This window comes from Nerophis lumbriciformis, linkage group LG02 (genome assembly GCF_033978685.3).
Source record: "Nerophis lumbriciformis linkage group LG02, RoL_Nlum_v2.1, whole genome shotgun sequence".
Taxonomy (NCBI): domain Eukaryota; kingdom Metazoa; phylum Chordata; class Actinopteri; order Syngnathiformes; family Syngnathidae; genus Nerophis; species Nerophis lumbriciformis.
Genome location: NC_084549.2, coordinates 55,436,119 through 55,454,986, shown reverse-complemented (window position 1 = coordinate 55,454,986; position 18,868 = coordinate 55,436,119). Strand labels below are relative to the sequence as shown.

General features: G+C 37.4%; 1 protein-coding gene across 1 annotated transcript in view; it reads left to right on the top strand.

The window, feature by feature from the left end:
• Window positions 1-18,868, top strand: part of piezo1 (piezo type mechanosensitive ion channel component 1 (Er blood group)) — a 237,591-nt gene that overhangs the window by 164,389 nt on the left and 54,334 nt on the right. Inside the window, exons 24-29 of the mRNA XM_072916588.1 lie at window positions 647-751; window positions 1,488-1,644; window positions 5,663-5,906; window positions 6,115-6,211; window positions 14,725-14,890; window positions 18,080-18,169. Coding sequence (XP_072772689.1) covers window positions 647-751; window positions 1,488-1,644; window positions 5,663-5,906; window positions 6,115-6,211; window positions 14,725-14,890; window positions 18,080-18,169 — 859 coding nt within the window. The remainder of the gene's footprint in view (window positions 1-646; window positions 752-1,487; window positions 1,645-5,662; window positions 5,907-6,114; window positions 6,212-14,724; window positions 14,891-18,079; window positions 18,170-18,868) is intronic.

The window sequence follows — 18,868 nt, the reverse complement described above, 5'->3', positions numbered from 1 at the left end:
TTAGAAACTTATTTTGTGTCTCGGAAACTGACACGCAAAAATACTGTCCTCAACGAGCAGTAGCAGGTGCTGCCGTGAGACCCTCACACACAGGGAGGGAATTGCAGTGGTTCATCATTTGCAGTCTAGACTTTTATGGTGCGTTCCATTTGTACTGAGAATTTTGAATTTTCGAGTTAAATTTTCCGCAAAATATTGTTTATTGGCCTGTAAAAAAAAAAAAAAATGTGTCCACTTCACCTAGCTTTGCGCATAGAAATATAGCTAATACAAATTAACCGACTGGGTTGCGAACTGCTAGTTGAAATACTACATTTGAGAAAAACACTGAAAGTGTTTCAAAAGTAAGCGTTCTTCAGCACACAGATACCCTACAAAAGTTCCTGCAAGCCAAAAGTTGTTGGGGAAAAAAACTCTGTTTGCTACTCGGCTCTATTTTGGCCCCATAGCAAAAAATTTCCCTGGATAGTTTTTGGTGCATTTACTCGGGTAAATAGGAAAGTTCCTCAAAAAGTTTGTGCGGTAAAAAAAACAGATTATTATTTGTTTGTTTGTTGTAACTTTATTTTTTTTTACTACTGTTAGTGTGGTCATATTATGCCTTTCCTTACTTTTAAACTTTGCTTTTTGTTGGTCTTTATTCTAGATTACCCATGGCGGTGGAACACTCCAGTTTTAATGAACTCTGCTCTCATTAAATGGCTTTATCTACCAGATTTCTACACAGTCCCTAACTCCAAAAACCTGATAGGTGGGTTGAATTATTTATTTTTTTTATATCAGATTTGTTTTACAGGACAATATGATGCCATACTATATCAAAGAGCACTCTAAATACAGAGGTCTTAGTCCAATTTGGCTCTTTCAAATGTTGAAAGAGACAAATTGGACAAAAAATACAAACAAATAAAAATTTGTCTGGAGCCAGAAAAAATTAAACACCTTTTATAAGTGTTATAATAAAGGCAACACATTATGTAAGTGTCTATATTAGCTATATTAGCCTACTATCAAACTGACACAAATCTTAATTGACAGAAATGTTGAAATTGAATATTCATTGTACACATTTTTACAACATTGGAAAACATTAGTAAAACAGAGGCTTCTCAGAGAATGGGATACTCCCTGGAAATTACTGACTTAAAAAAGCCAAAGGTAAAGATTTGTGTGTCCAAGTTAAAGGAAATGGCAGGTTGTCTTTTTCTAATGGGTTTATTACAAGCTTTGGCAAGCTGGGTAACATCTGCTGTGGTCTGGAACAACATGGTACACAAACAACTATCAGAAATGCAACCAATATTACATACAGATAATGTGTCATGAGACATGCCAATATAAATTAAATACACAGAGGACATAAGAAAAGGAAATTAAATGAGCTCAATAAAATTCCTTAAATTATTGAAAACTTGAAAAGGACTCGTGCCTATTTTCGTATTAACTTTTTTTTTGTCATGTATCATATGTTAATGTAACTTCCACAGTGGACTTTGTTCTGCTGATATGTGCGTCCCAGCAGTGGAAAGTGTTTCAGTGCGAGCATACGGAGGAGTGGATGGTTCTGGCAGGAGACAATACAGACAGCCCTAATCCGATGGAAGGTCGACTGTTCAACCCTGCACCCAACTTCATCAATTGCAGGTACATTCGGTATTCTAAAAATCCTCATTACATGCTTTTCCTTTTTTTGTGCTTTTTCTTATTTTGTGTTTTGAAGATTGATATTATACCTTTTTATACTGTATGATTTGCACCAGGCGGGTGGCACGGTGAACCAGGGGTTAGTGTGTGTGCCTCACAATGCGAGTGTCCTGAGTTCAATTCTGGGATCTTTCTGTGTGGAGTTTGCATGTTCTCCTTGTGACTGCGTGGGTTCCCTTTCGGGTACTCCGGCTTCCTCCCACCTCCAAAGACATGCACCTGGGGATAGGTTGATTGGCAACACTAAATTGGCCCTAGTGTGTGAATGTGAGTGTGAATGTTGTCTGTCTATCTGTGTTGGCCCTGTGATGAGGTGGCGACTTGTCCAGGGTGTACCCCGCCTTCAGCCCAAAGCAGCTGAGATAGGCTCCAGCACCCCCGCGACCCCGAACGGGACAAGCGGTAGAAAATGGATGGATGGATGGATTTACACCAGGGGTCGACAACCCAAAATGTTGAAAGAGCCATATTAGACCAAAAATACAAGAAAACAGATCTGCCTGGAGCCGCAAAAAATTAAACGCCTTATACAAGTGTTATAATGAAGGCCATTTTTACACCAAAATGACTATGTGTCGGAGGCTGACACAAATCTTCATTGACAGAAATGTTGAAATGTAATATTTATTCTGCACATTTTTTCAACATTGGAAAACATTAGTAAAACTGAGGCTTCTCTGAGGGTGAGCTAACTCCTGGAAATTACTGGCTTAGAATGGTCAAAGTTATAGATGTGTGTGTCCTAGTTAAAGGAAACAGCAGGCTGTCTTCTTCTAATGGATTTATAACAATCTGTGCAAGCTGGGTAGTGTTTGCTGGGGTCTGAAACAACATGTCACACAAACAGCTATCAGAAATGCAGCCAACATTACATACAGATAATGTGTCATGAGACATGCCAATATAAATTAAAAATAGAGGACATTAGTAAAGGAAATTAAATGTGCTCAAATATACCTACAAACGAGGCATAATGATGCAATATGTACATACAGCTAACCTAAGTAGAATGTTAGCATTGATTAGCTTGTAGTCATGCAGTGACCAAATATGCCTGATTAACACTCCGACAAGTCAATAACATCAACAAAGCTCACCTTTGTGTATTCACGCAAAGCATAAAACGTTTGGTGGACAAATTGAGACAAAGAAGGAATGGCATAAAACACGTCTTTCTGTGGCAGCGTCGGTGAAAGTTATACACGTAAACAAACTGTTGCGTCACAGTCCACACAAGTACAGTGACAAGGGCCGCCGAAATTAGGACAAAACGGCATTCGCCAAATACTCTCATCAGTGAAGCATAAACACAAACATATTAAACAGTGGGCTTTCTAAAAATTAGGAAGGGTTGTGTCATGTTTGTCCTCCTACAGAAACCATATCAAAACAATAAAACATGTTTTCCCCAGCCTTTTCATACAATTTTGGAAAAGCTCCAGGGAGCCACTAAGATGTCGCTAAAGAGTCGCATGCAGCTCTAAAACGAGAGATGTCTTCAGAACAGCCTTCTTCTATTGTGAGCAGTGCCAAGGTCATTTGAGGGAGTCAAATCGTAGATAAGAATTGTTGTTTTCCAAGCGAGCAGACATTTCAATGGCTTGTATAATCTAATCATCAGTGCTACCTCTCAAGTTGATACATTTTTGAATTTCGGTAAGCCTTAATAAAGAATTAAGCAAAATATGTTGTGGAATAAAAAAAACAATCACTTCATATTCTCTGCTTCCTGCTAGTGTTACCATATCTGCATTATTGTGCAGAAATATGGGAAATAATTATAAAAGTACTCGGGACGTGCCAATTAATTGGCAACCGATGAGTATCGGACGATTTTCTTAAGTACTTGACAGCCATTGCCAGTGCAATCTTTGTGTTATGTTTTACGTATTGTAAGATTTTTTGTGGTCCACTTTATTTTGAAAAGTTTCAAAAGTATGAAAATACATTTTAGTATTGATGCCAAAGTATTGGTTATCGGGACAACCCTATACAGAAGTTTTTAAGTACCGGAATGCACTTTATTAATCTTGATGTTGGAGATCATTATTTATTTGCATGCAATATGCAATGCTACAGTTGTGTTAACGGAAGTATTTCATTCTAGACAAAAGTATTCATACAGAAGCTCTCAATTTATTTCTTTGAATATCATTGCATAAAAAATAAAATGTATATCTGGTCTAAAAACGTTATACAAATGCTAAGAGTAAGATGTAGTGTATGCAGTGGCATCTCAAACTACCAGTTTTGATTTAAAAATAAAAAACTTGTTTTGAATTATCTATGTCATTTGTACTCATTGGTTTTCCTTAAAAGGTAGGGGAAAACCCCGTAAATCAAATTGTTTTTTGGAAAAAATTGGAGATTTTATTTTTTAGGCCATATTGTTTATGTCCTAATTATTAGTATTGGAATCAGCCAATCTTATTCATTAGACTTAGACTTAGACTTAGACTTCATTTTTATTGTCATTCAAATTTGAACTTTACAGCACAGATAAGAACAAAATTTCGTTACATAAGCTCATGGTAGTGCAGGATAAAAAAGCAATATGGTGCATGTATAAATAAATAAATATATATAAATAATATATAAATATATATATAAAATAAATTAATATATATAAATAAATAAATAGATTACTGTACAGATAAATATATTGCACTTTTTCACATGCGTCCACGTTTATGGATGTATGTTATATTGTCTTTTTTTATTCCAGCGAGTTAATCCATTTTGGGGGGAGTTGAGGGGATAATTTAATTATGATGCTTATGGATGATCAGTAACATGAATCCTTGATCAGAACATTCCTATAAATTCACTAATTCACTAATTGTTTTACAAAAAGGTCAGTTAAGATAATACATAATGTTGGTAATAGGAAGCATGCAAACCCTTTATTTATTGAATCAAATATATTTAAATTTAATGATTTGGTGCAATTATAAAACTCTACCGAAGAATATGTAACAATTCCTCTCAATAAAGCAGAACGAATCTAACTTTAGGGAACTTTTTAACTTAAAACATTTATCATACCAGTACGTAGAGTTAAATTATGGAGTGGATTAAGCAATGAAGTTAAATAATGTACTAATTTGATCCAGTTGAAGAAACTGTGGTTTTGTTTCTGTGTTTACAAAGAAGAAGAATCTTGATATATCTTAAACTTCCTTGAAAATGAGATCATCTTATTCATCTCATTATGTGAATCACAATGTATTTAATGTATTTCCTTCTGCTCCTTTTCAGTTACGTTGTAATGAGAAACTGGAAATATGTAACGTACCATGTTTGAAATAAATCAGAACCAGAACCCTACTGAAAAAAAAGCAGAATATGGTTAAAAAAATAAACAAACAAAAAAAACAACGTTTCAGGTGTTTAGGTATGAAACGCCGGTGGTGGACTTCCTAGGGCTTAGTCTGTTCAAAATGTCCAGAATATATATATATATATATATATATATATATATATATATATATATTTTAATACCAGTGACACAATCCATTCAGGTGTTAACAATAGCTTTAGAAAAAGCCATATGAAAGTCCCCATGTAGGCCAGGAATTGCTCCTTTTTACCTATTGTGAGAAGGACAAGCGGTAGAAAACGGATGGATGGGGCACATCAGAAGAAAAGCACTGACGGAGGGAGAGGTCAACCTCCTATTTTACCGGCTTGGAGGTCATATCAGAGGCCAAACGACAGCAGTGTGAAAACATAACGGCCGAGAGATACCTGCCCTGATGAATGCAGTAGTTGCCATCCAACAAGTGACAGACAAGAAGCTAATGCAGTTTAGGCCAATCTCAACTGCCTTGTTTGTTTTATTTGCTTTATACAGGAGGTTAACTCAAACATCATGAAGAAGAATATGAATGTATCAATCATGATATGTTTTCATTTGCCATCTGAACTTTTGTACATTTATGTCCCTCTCATATTGCAGGAGTTACCTGGACATGGCCAAGGTTTTTGTTTTTTGCCACCTATTCTGGTTTGTGCTCTCAGTGGTCTTCATGACAGGGGCTACACGTGTGTCTGTTTTTGGATTGGGATACCTTCTCTCCTGTTTCTTTTTTTTGCTTTTTGGTACCCAATTACTGGTCAAACCATCCAGGACGCGCCTCGCCATGTGGGACTGTCTCATCATTTATAATGTTGCAGTCATCATATCAAAAAATGTTCTTTCGGTAAGTATGTTGATTTAACCATTTAATCATAATTGTTACGATATTCTTAGTAACTCAAAGCTTGGGTGTACTCAAATAGTGTATTAGTTGTTAATTTCACAACTACTCTATTTGAAGGCTAAACCTAATGTTAAAAAACACAATGATGTACAAATGGGTAATTTAATATTTATGTACAAAACAAATTATATATCTGTGTATGTTTCAGATTCTGGCATGTGTGTTTGTGTTGGAGATGCAGAAGAGCTTCTGCTGGATGATCCAACTCTTCAGTCTAGTTTGCACAGTCAAAGGATACTACGATCGTACGTATCATACAACTTTTGAATTTTTATTATTCATGATTAGTCATAGTTAATCACTTGCTTGCATAATTTAAATTAACTTTAAAAAGACCCCGATATTTTTATACAAATGTTAATTTGTCAGTCTATCATTCAACTATAACTATTATTCAACTTTTATTACCTTTTCAACTTAATTTACTTACAAACCCTGTTTCCATATGAGTCGGGAAATTGTGTTAGATGTAAATATAAACGGAATACAATGATTTGCAAATCCTTTTCAACCCATATTCAATTGAATGCACTACAAAGACAAGATATTTGATGTTCAAACTCATAAACTTTAATTTTTTTTTGCAAATAATAATTAACTTAGAATTTCATGGCTGCAACACGTGCCAAAGTAGTTGGGAAAGGGCATGTTCACCACTGTGTTACATGGCCTTTCCTTTTAACAACACTCAGTAAACGTTTGGGAACTGGGGAGACACATTTTTAAGCTTCTCAGGTGGAATTCTTTCCCATTCTTGCTTGATGTACAGCTTAAGTTGTTCAACAGTCCGGGGGTCTCCGTTGTGGTATTTTAGGCTTCATAATACGCCACACAGGTCTGGACTACAAGCAGGCCAGTCTAGTACCCGCACTCTTTTACTATGAAGCCACGTTGATGTAATACGTGGCTTGGCATTGTCTTGCTGAAATAAGCAGGGGAGTCCATGGTAACGTTGCTTGGATGGCAACATATGTTGCTCCAAAACCTGTATGTACCTTTCAGCATTAATGGCGCCTTCACAGATGTGTAAGTTACCCATGTCTTGGGCACTAATACACCCCCATATCATCACAGATGCTGGCTTTTCAACTTTGCACCTATAACAATCCGAATGGTTCTTTTCCTCTTTGGTCCGGAGGACACGACGTCCACAGTTTCCAAAAACAATTTGAAATGTGGACTCGTCAGACCACAGAACACTTTTCCACTTTGTATCAGTCCATCGTAGATGAGCTCAGGCCCAGCGAAGCCGATGGCGTTTCTGGGTGTTGTTGATAAACGGTTTTCGCCTTGCATAGGAGAGTTTTAACTTGCACTTACAAATGTAACGACCAACTGTAGTTACTGACAGTGGGTTTCTGAAGTGTTCCTGAGCCCATGTGGTGATATCCTTTACACACTGATGTCGCTTGTTGATGCAGTACAGCCTGAGGGATCGAATGTCACGGGCTTAGCTGCTTACGTGCAGTGATTTCTCCAGATTCTCTGAACCCTTTGATGATATTACGGACCATAGATGGTGAAATCCCTAAATTCCTTGCAATAGCTGGTTGAGAAAGGTTTTTCTTAAACTGTTCAACAATTTGCTCACGCATTTGTTGACAAAGTGGTGACCCTCACCCCATCCTTGTTTGTGAATGACTGAGCATTTCATGGAATCTACTTTTATACCCAATCATGGCACCCACCTGTTCCCAATTTGCCTGTTCACCTGTGGGATGTTCCAAATAAGTGTTTGATGAGCATTCCTCAACTTTATCAGTATTTATTGCCACCTTTCCCAACTTCTTTGTCACGTGTTGCTGGCATCAAATTTTAAAGTTAATGATTATTTGCAACAAAAAAAAATGTTTATCAGTTTGAACATCAAATATGTTGTCTTTGTAGCATATTCAACTGAATATGGGTTGAAAATGATTTGCAAATCATTGTATTCCGTTTATATTTACATCTAACACAATTTCCCAACTGATATGGAAACGGGGTTTGTACTTTAAGTCCCTCCGGAGTGCATTTTAAAGCTAAATTTACCACTGAGCACACCATTAAACATTCCCTCACTCATCTTTGCACTGGCACATGCATTGACCTGATCACTAACCGTGGGCAACCCGCGGCACCTTTCAGGTAACCTTCACGATTAAGTAAAGGAGCATGTTCGGTTAAGATAAATGGTGTGAAAAAATACATACTATAAAATACATAACAAAACATATTTTACAATCGATAAACATTCCTCTAATTCTGGGTGCATTGTGTATCTATTTGTTAAGGCTTGGATATCAAAATATTAAGCTGTGTTAATGTAGTTATATTGTGCATGTAGTTAAAATGTGGTGGGTCAATGAAGTATCCCAGCAGGCACAAAACATTAAAACAACGTTGAGAACTTGTTGAATCAGGTCCTGACATTAAGCAACTCAAACATAACGTTGAAACAACATGCTTTTTGGCAACATTTATCAATGTTGGGTTCTGACTTTGATTTGATTTAGAGCTAAAGTTTAAAAGATATGGATGTTATATGTTATAATAACATTTAGAAAACGATTACGTTTAACTTTTTCAATACATTTTGTCTCTGGGAGTTTTTGATGCAGTTAGAATGTAAATGTTTGGATATCATGCAGCATAAAAAGAGTATTATTAATATTATCACTCAAATATATTTATAAGATAAACTGTACAAATACACACTTAGTTTGCCAATAACATATTGAAATCATCTTGTATGCGTGCCAATTGCCCACAAGAGCTTTGAATATTGCTCATGGTAAAATTTGTGTCATGAAAAGGAATGTCTGCTTTGCATTTCTTGGCAAATTAAATACGTGAATGTATAAATAATGCATTATTTAGACAAAGATTTGGCAAACGAAAGACTGAAGTGTGAACATGTTGTCAGCTTGGCAACAGTTTTCATTAAGGATGGAGCTGACACCATGATTAGTCTAATATTGACTTTCAAATTACAATTATTTTCATTTGATATGACGTTACCTAGCCCTCCAATAATACTATTGTTACGCAGCTGACCGTAAAAAGCACCAATCTGAAAATATTGCCTTCTTCTATGGAGTTACCATCTCTGTCTTCCGTCATTGATAATCCAACAGGTGATCCTTAAACTCATCACTATATTAATTAGCTTAATTAATTAAATAAGCATTTATGGATGATTGTGGAAGGAGTAATGGAAGAATCTTGTTTGCTGCAGTTGTAATTTATGATTAGAAGAGTGCATAAAATTATAATAATTTTATACATCTGAATGTTTTGTGCACACATACTTTCTGAGGTTTGTGCTTACAGAATGCTTTACCATCTGTTTTCACGCACAACTTTTTAAAATGAGGCCACTCGAATAAAGAACATAAAGGAATCAATAGTGGGTCAATGACAGCAACAGCATTTTCTGCTTGTGCTTGGTTTGTAGTGTTTTAAAAGGGGATACACATTGAGATAGTGAGAACAAAAAGTAATACAATAAAAACAACAATAACTACCAAAAAAAAGCTAGATGACACAAAACTATAGTCCTTTCAAATGTGTACTTTCTGGCTTTAAAAAGCTTTTTTTTTCTCCAAAATGCAGATTCTTGCAAAATGCATACACATTTGTACATTATCCTGTAATATTTGTATACCTGAATCTTTTATTTTTGTTTTATTTTTTCCCAGTTAGCTCTCACCATGGTTCAGAGAGAAACGTTTTTTCAATTTTTCTGTATGTTGAAAAATTGACAATCAAGATCGCTTTGTCTTTGACTAACAGTTTGTAGTCTCTGAAGCATTGACTTAACAAGTACAAACGCAGTGGTGTGCCGTCAGGGCCAGCAAGGCCTTATCTGCTGGCCTAACATAACCACAAATCATGATCATAATTAAAGATAAAATACATTTTTGTTTACTTTTCCTAAATATCTAAAAGTACTCATATTTTCTTCATGTCATATTATGCTTCTTCCAGTGCTGTTGTTTTCAGTTTATAGAGTTTTTATCCAATCAGAATTCAGTTAGCTTATGTCGCCATGCTGTACCAAATCTGCTTAGAGCCTTCAGAATCAACAATGCGAGCGTCTATGCACTGTAAGTGAACGAACACAAACATTTGACAGACAGTTGCGATAGCCAATCAGATCACGAGTTGTTGTCAGTAAGGCCTGCTAGCTGGTCTAAGGCAGATATATAGTGATGTTATGAGCTAAGTAACATAAGAACTCCATTACCCAGCATGCCACAGTAGTGAAGAGCATGCGCAGTAGCCCCGTTTAGGTTGTTGAATGGAGACATGCAGTGGGATGTTTTTGAAGAGCACGCTGTGGAGTAAACTTTAAGATTAGACAAGACAACACATATATTTGCAAGGCCATTTTCAAGAAGGATATTTAAAGAGAAACTACATCTTGTGAGACCAACCCCGGAAGCGAGCTCAGCTGTCGATGAAATGCGAGTTCAGATATTTTATTTCTTTATTTTTTCACGTTTAATATGTTTTTTGCAATTTTAATGTTGACAGTACCACATAAGATGTGTTTTAATTGCTGATGCGAGTTTATTGATTTTTAAATGCGGCAGAAAATAACCCGTTTTGTACAATGCCCAGTAGTGCGTAAATGTGTTTCTGTATAGTATTTCTCCAGCAATGGTCATGTGGTGACATCAAATGTGGTATTTTGAGAGGTAATCATTGAAGTCGGACATCACTGATGGCCCAGGTGGGAAACGCACGGCCACCGCTGTACAAACGGAACACTCCTTTTCACTGCAGACTAATAAACAGATTTAATCTGATGCAGATGTTAGTTTTGGAAATGAACATTTACAGAGTGATTTCATATTTTCCCCTCCGAATTGAGTGATTCCATATGGTTTTCACTCTGATCTTAAAATTAATTTATTTTCTTGATTTCTTTTGAGCCAGAAAGTTGTCATTAGAAATGACTGTAGCTTTGTGTCATGTCTGTTATCTGTGTTTTCTTTTTTACAAAATTAAACTACTGAATGAACATCCTTCAAGACAAATGATTCCATAAATATGGTTGTACTAAAATAAATTGTATTTTTATGGAGAATTGTTTTTATTTTAGAATTAACTTCCAGGAGTTTGCAGCTTTATGTTTCAACAAATTTTAAAGATGTTTACACAAAAGCTAAGCAGTTTATTTACTCTGTACCCTTCCTGTGTTGGAAATGAACCTAACCATGACTTTAACTCTGACTCTCTACTGATCAGGCCCGGCCCTAACCAATCTGGCGCCCTAGGCAAGATTTTAGGTGGCGCCCCCCCACATCGGCAGTGAAGTGTATATACTCACAAGAAACCGAATAGCTTTGTCTTTGACCTTTTTTTTTTTAACTTACAACTATACCTAATATATAAAGGTGTGGACAAGTGACTATTACCTGCAGGGCAAACATTAGCTAACCAGAAGGCAATAACAATGTAAACAAAAAACACCTGCTTAAAAGATCTAATACAAATGTCCCTGAGGAATGTAAGGTGAGTACTGTAATTACCTAACGTTACATTATTATTTTCCATAACAATTTAGCCCCCTCCACAATATTAACCCGACGTTAAAACAGAACTAGCTATTTATTGATTAGCAATTGCCGAATCATGTAACATTAGCTTAATGCTAAAAAGCCAGGTTACTATCACATTCTGTAACAGACAAATAATTTCATGTAGGCTAACGTTACCTACCTGCTAACTCTGTCTTTTCTCGTTTCTACTCCTCTTCTTTTCTCTTTTTTCTTCCCTGGGCACCTGACAGTTTTGGCCGTTTTGACATCTTGTGTTGATTTTTTGATCTGGTGACGTCCAAAAAGAGTCATGATACGGGAAGGGAGGGGGCGCACCGTGCGGGGTAGGAGGGGGGGGCGTAATGTTGTAACAAATAATATTTCTATTAAATAGGCTTTACTTTGCATTTTAATTAACGTGGGATTATTTTTTGTATTTAGAAATAATAATACCAACTTTTTTTTTTTTTCTTTTTTTTTTTTTCTCCAACATTTGTGGCACTGGCGTGGCGCCCCCTGATGGACGGCGCCCTTAGCATTTGCCTATACGGCCTATGCCACGGGCCGGCCCTGCTACTGATTGTACAGAGAGCTAAGAAATATGATAATAATTGTACATCTAGCAACACTGAAAAGGTATGATATTTTTCCATCCATGCATCTATCCATTTTGTATATCACCTGTCCTCATTAGTGTCCCGGGTAAGATGGAGCCTATCCCAGTTGAAAGGCGGGGTACACTCAGGAATGGTCAAAAGACAATTGCAAGACTCATATAGACTAACAAACCTCAGATTTGCCTTCCGCCATGTTTCCTTATTACCAGATACATGCCGTAGTACCATGACATACTGTACATGTACATCAGAGTTCTCCAGATTGTGGCACATGAAAAGACATATTCAGAAATTCGGATTTGAATTATCCTTACTGCGCATGTCTTTGATGTCAGCTATACTTTGGTAGTGGAGAGGGACTAAATGTAATAGTCTCGGAATGAAATAATTGTCTTGATGCTGTCTTCCCCATTCAACATGTACACAAGTAGTGTTATATACTGTTGAGTTTGTTGCTTTAAAATGAGACTAACAAAAACAAAAGTGTGGTCGGGAGTGTGATGTGTCGATGTACAATAAAAGAAAGGGATCCAGTTGAAGACATGCGACAACCCACACATAATAATAACATAAAGGACAGAGAACAGCTCCATTCACAAAAAGAGAGGTAAAACTAAAGTAGTGAGCAGAAGGAAAACATTATAAATAAATACAGGGAACGTCGAACAAGCAGAAATGCACAAAACCATGTTTGTTTACAGCGGAAGTCACTGCTTCTTCTACTTCTACACCTGCAGTGAGTGAACTCATCCAAAAGATGGCGCCATAGCACAAACAATAACACACATTTCTGTTAATGGTGTGTGCTGTGCATGTCAGATAAAGTTAAAAAAGTTAAAGTACCAATGATTGTCACACACACACACACACCAGATGTGATGAAATTTGTCCTCTGCATTTGACCCATCCCCTTGTTCACCCCCAATGAGGTGAGGGGAGTAGTGGGCAGCAGCGGTGATGCGCCTGGGAATCATTTTTTGGTGATTTAACCCCTAATTCCAACCCTTGATGCTGAATGCCAAGCAGGGAGGTAATGGGTCCCATTTTTATAGTCTTTGGTATGACTCGGCCGGGGTTTTGAACTCACAACCTACCGATCTCAGGGCGGACACTCTAACCACTAGACCACTGAGTAGGTCAAGGTAAAATATTGCGATTTAAGGTGTGATGCATTAAAATGCACGTAATAATCAGATAATTTTTTTGAGGGTCCATGAACACATGAACATTCTAATCCAAATGATTATCAGGTCGAAAAAAAATTGTCTGTGTACACATGGCTACTGAGTAATAGTAGTTTTTGATTTTGATTAGTTATTGTGTACAATTGACTTTTTGCTCAACAATTGTATGTAATAAAAAATAATAAGGAACTAGGTAAAATATTGTGCGGATATGGTTAAACTGTTACAATAAATAAAGAAAAAAAATACATTTAAAACGGGATCAATATTGGTATCGACCAGTCTCACTCGAGAATAATTCGTACTGGATTAGGCAGCATAAATCCCTGAACATCCCTCCACACAACAGCAAACAAGCTAAAATGCGTACTTAATTGAACAATGGTGCAGTCTAAAACACAACATTTGTCAATATAAACAAGTATTAAGTCATTATAGTAGCATACTACTTAAAGGTACAAAGTTTTCAAGGCAAAAAAAAAATGTCTGCATCATTCAATTTACTGCATCATGAGCTTAATTTAGATAAATGATTGAGCCAATAGGCATTGCCAAAACAACAATTACCACTCCACTTCAGCTTAACGACAGTATAAATCAATTCCAGCTAACAAATAGGTTAGTGTTTTTTCATATCTTTGTCAGGATTGCTACTGACAGTCTGGTTATGTGTGTGTGTTGTTCTATGGTTGGTGTTTGGTTCCTGTCTTGCGCTCTTACTTGTTGGTTCCACTTTCGTTATACTTGCCTTGCAGCATCTTTACTTTGGTTGCCAGAGCACATGTTTTCGTTTGTCTAATCAGGTCAATTTGGTTTCAGCTGTTGATGCTTGCTGGCTGCTGGATCATTGTAGATTACTTTGTATTCTGTTTAGTGTGCTAGTGTCTGTTTAAATTTGCTCCTGCATAGCTTTCCCTATGTTTTTGGTGCCCTTCTTAGCTGCACTATAGCTTTTGTTTTGTCATTGAATATACTTTTACCTGCACACCGTCTGCTGTCTTTTTGAGGTCACGTCGCAACCAACACTCACCAGAGCCTGACAACCTTGTTGTTATCCGGTTACTCTGCTTAAATATACTTTCAAATTTCACTTGATCAAGCTTTTTCTAACATTCCACGCTACAAAATAATGAAATTATGAATGATGAGGTGGCGACTTGTCCAGGGTGTACCCTGCTTTCCGCCCGAGTGCAGCTGGGATGGGCACCAGCACCCCCGCGATTCCAAAAGGGACAAGTGGTAGTAAATGGATGATTTGCGTTGATATCGTATCGTAAAGGCTCCAATATTAGTATGGCATCGGAAGTGAAAAAGTTACACCAGGACATTTCTAAATTCAATTAAAATTTACTCCAAAAAATGACATCCTCATGGATTTTGGATATTTTTGTGTTTGTGTGTTAATATATTTTGTTTTATTTCTTCACAGCAAACATAATAAGTGATAAGAACTGCAGCCTCCCTATAGAAGAAGCTGGGATCATTTGGGACAGTATTTGCTTTGTTTTCCTGTTGCTGCAAAGAAGGGTCTTCCTCAGTTTCTATTTCATTCATGTAGTTGAAGAATTGCAGGCTTTTGGTAAACAGGCATCGAGGTAAGACACAATATATCTCAAGGTCAGTTATTGTAACACAGTTGTGACATTTTTTTCCTGAATGCATATTTTTTAAATTGACATTATTGTTTTCATGTGCATGGTTTTAAATATTTACATTTTGTGTCAGTGGAATATAACCACATTGTAAATAGACCATCACAGTGCAAAAAGAAGAAACGGGAGCTGTTGCGTGCGGGTGGTGTGGATCCCAAAAAATGCAGAGGCGGAAAGTTTGCAAGCAAAACCTCTTCGTCTTTATTGCGAGGGCACTCAAAAATCAGACAATAAAAGGCGATGGTGGCGAAAACAAGCACACCAGGAAAATGGAAAAACAAACTAAAAAACAAAAACTACGGCGCTAGGCAAAGCTAGGAGTAACTGGGCGGACCTGGATCACCGCAGAGTAGCTGGTATACAGACGAAACTGGGAGTATGGAAACGACATAGGAAAACAAAGCTCCAGCGGTAATATGCTGCACCAGCATGGTTAAATAGTGTGACCACTAATTGGATTTAAGTGTGCCCTGCTGTCTTGAGCCTGCCGCACGCCACACCGGGCCGTTCTCCTCCCAGTCCATCAAGTATTGGAAAAAAAACTATCAAAACATTTTTTTATTTTTTTTATTAATTAATTTAATTTAATCTGTCCAATCCAGCCACACAGGCAAATCATATTGTTGATGTAGATCAGGGGTGTCAAACTCAAATACAGAGTTGGCCAAAATGTAAAACCTAACAAAGCCGCGGGCCAAGGTTGAACAAATTAACTTTTTAATAGGGACCCAAACAAGTTTTGCATTGAATATTGAACAAGCAAGGCTTATATAACTTTATAGTGACATGCAAAATCGAGTTTCAAATAATAATAATAAAAATATCAATGGCATATCAAATACAATTTAAATAAAAATTGATTGCCTCTTTTCTATTTGCAGCCTTCTGAGGTAAATATCAACATTAACCTTCACTAAGTCTTTTTCCACAGGCTAATAAATTTGAAAATAAAATAACAATGAATAAACCAACCATTCAGAACTTTAAACTGCTCAGTTTGCAACACACTGATCTAATCTGATGTGCCCAAGCCAGATATCTGGCATCTTTTCTTGGATGCTAGTTCATTAATGTTCATTATCGAACGAATGTGTTCATCAGTCATTATATCTCGTAGTCCACCCGGACCACAGTCTTGGGGGCGTGCCTTAAAGGCAGTGCCTTTAACGTCCTCTACTAGCTGTCGTCACGTCCGCTTTTCATCCATTCTAACAACGTGCCGGCCCAGTCACAATATATGTGCGGCTTCTGTATGCACACACACGTGATTGCAACGCATACTTGATCAATAGCGATACAGGTTAAACTGAGGGTGGCCGTATAAACACAGTTAGAATTGTACGCCAGACTGTGAATCCACACCAAACAAGAATGACAAACACATTTCGGGAGAACATCCGCACCGTAACACAACATAAACACAACAGAACAAATACCCAGAATCCCATGCAGCCCTAACTCTTCCTGGCAACAATGTACTCACTTCTCTGTGAAGCGCTTTGAGTGTCTAGGAAAGCGGTATATAAATCTAATCCATTATATTATTATTATTTGCATTTTACTTCACTAAATGTATGGGTAGCATTTTGTTGAACAAAACTAGTTTTCTTTTAAGTACTGTAAGATATTTATCAGAGCTGTTTGTCTATTTTGTGGAGTAATGTAGTTACGGTAATTATGAATCCAATGTTATTAAAAAAAATGGATTTTGAATCGAGAATTGGTTTGGAACGAGAATCAATTCTGAATCAAAATGTTACCCTCATGAATCTAATCAAATCGTGTGGAGCCCAAATATTCACAGCCCTAGAACAATTTCCCTTGTGGATCATTAAAGTTTGTCTAAGTCTATGTCTAAGTCTAAGTCTATTAGTTGTGGAGAGAAACAGCCCGAGCAGTGCAGCTTTAACAAGGTGTCGTTAACTCTGTGTCACCAAAACCAATATTAACACTCCTTTTTAAAAGCAGGCTGGCTATTTCAACAAGGCACTGCCACATTGCCACATAACCATCACTCAATTCTAAAGTTCCATCTTTAAGCTCTTCTCATTCACATACCGGGTTAAGGTTTTTTGGATTGCAATCAGCATCAGTAAAGGCAGAATTTTGGGTCAAGGAACATCCTGTGTCTTCATGACCTCGTCGGATGATTGCGCATGTCAATATTTTTGGAGGTCTACTTTTTGACTATTTTTCTCGTATAATTCTCGAGATATTCTTTAACGCATTCTTCAGTGCATTCAGGGTTCCCACGCGTCCTGGAAAATCCAGTAAATGATTAACCAATTTTCCAGTCGTGGAAAACGTATGAAAAATGAGAAAATTGGTCAAATATTCTGGAAAATTTAATATTTTACTCACCTAAATGCAAAAGTGTTAAAGGTTATGCACATGAAGTTTGTTTTTACCTTGTATTATGGCTAACATTAACATTCTCTGCTTTTGACTGCTGTGGAGCCCCACGTGACAGAAGAGTTATAGTAGTCAAGTCGTATCAGGAATGAATTGGTGTGTGACGTGATAATCATTTTTAATTCTTGGGAAAGAGTTGGAAACCTGTCGTATAACTTGGGCAGGAATGGCACGTCGCAAGAGACCTTGCTTGAGTTGTTGAACAATCTTGCAAACTTCATAGAAAGAAAACATTTTTGCATTTGCTGTTAATACAAAAAACGACATGAAAGCCAGATTTGCAAAACAATTATTAGGTAATAAATTGCTAAATTCTCAATTTTTGTCTCTTCCTCCTGTTTCTTATTTTTGCAATCGGGTGCTCTATTTACAATATGGTTGCAGCCCATTGGTGAAAAATGCGAACAATTTCCCCCGATGTATTTAGTGGTTCGCTAAAGAAAAAAACAAAACCCCAACATGGGTTGTCAAATAAGACTCCTTTTCTTTACAAAGGGGCATTGTTCACTACTACCATGTGTTATCTGTATTGGAAGTTGTTATCGTACTGCCTACTCTTGATGTTTTCAAACTAATAACTGATTCTATGGATATTATGTAATTTAGCATAATGTCTATTTGTCATTTTTAAATTAGATGCAAGCTAATCTCCCCCGTCCCCCGTTCACCCCTCTACCTTCTACCCCCTACTCTCATGTGTAATTACACAATCTTTTGCAGGGGATTTGAGCTCTTCAATGCCACCATAATGAAAAACATGAAATTATACCAAAAGGCTGAGAAAAAATCCCTATCCCAGCTCAAGAGATCGTAAGTTTTCAAACATCAGTGTTGAGCAAAATATGTTGAGAATTCTTGATAGAGAGGGTAAAAAATGTTGGGTTTTATGTTTTTAGAATAATTTGCTGGACCACAGCTCTGCCGTGTAATAATTGTGGGAGGAAAAACAAAAATATATCAACAAAAAAAGCTTTGTTGGTCAATCATATCACACAAGTGCATACAAATACTGTAAACACAGCACATATGCCCCAACTGTGCTGAAATGGGCTTTTATTTGATTTGATTTGCTGTCATTGTTTTTACATTCTATTTGCACTACAGAGCACAATTTATTATCCATCCATCCATCCATCTTCTTCCGCTTATCCGAGGTCGGGTCGCGGGGGCAGCAGCCCAAGCAGGGAAGCCCAGACTTCCCTCTCCCCAGCCACTTCGTCCAGCTCTTCCTGTGGGACCCCGAGGCGTTCCCAGGCCAGCCGGGAGACATAGTCTTCCCAACGTGTCCTGGGTCTTCCCCGCGGCCTCCTACCGGTCGGACGTGCCCTAAACACCTCCCTAGGGAGGCGTTCGGGTGGCATCCTGACCAGATGCCCGAACCACCTCATCTGGCTCCTCTCGATGTGGAGGAGCAGCGGCTTTACTTTGAGCTCCCCCCGGATGGCAGAGCTTCTCACCCTATCTCTAAGGAAGAGCCCCGCCACCCGGCGAAGGAAACTCATTTCGGCC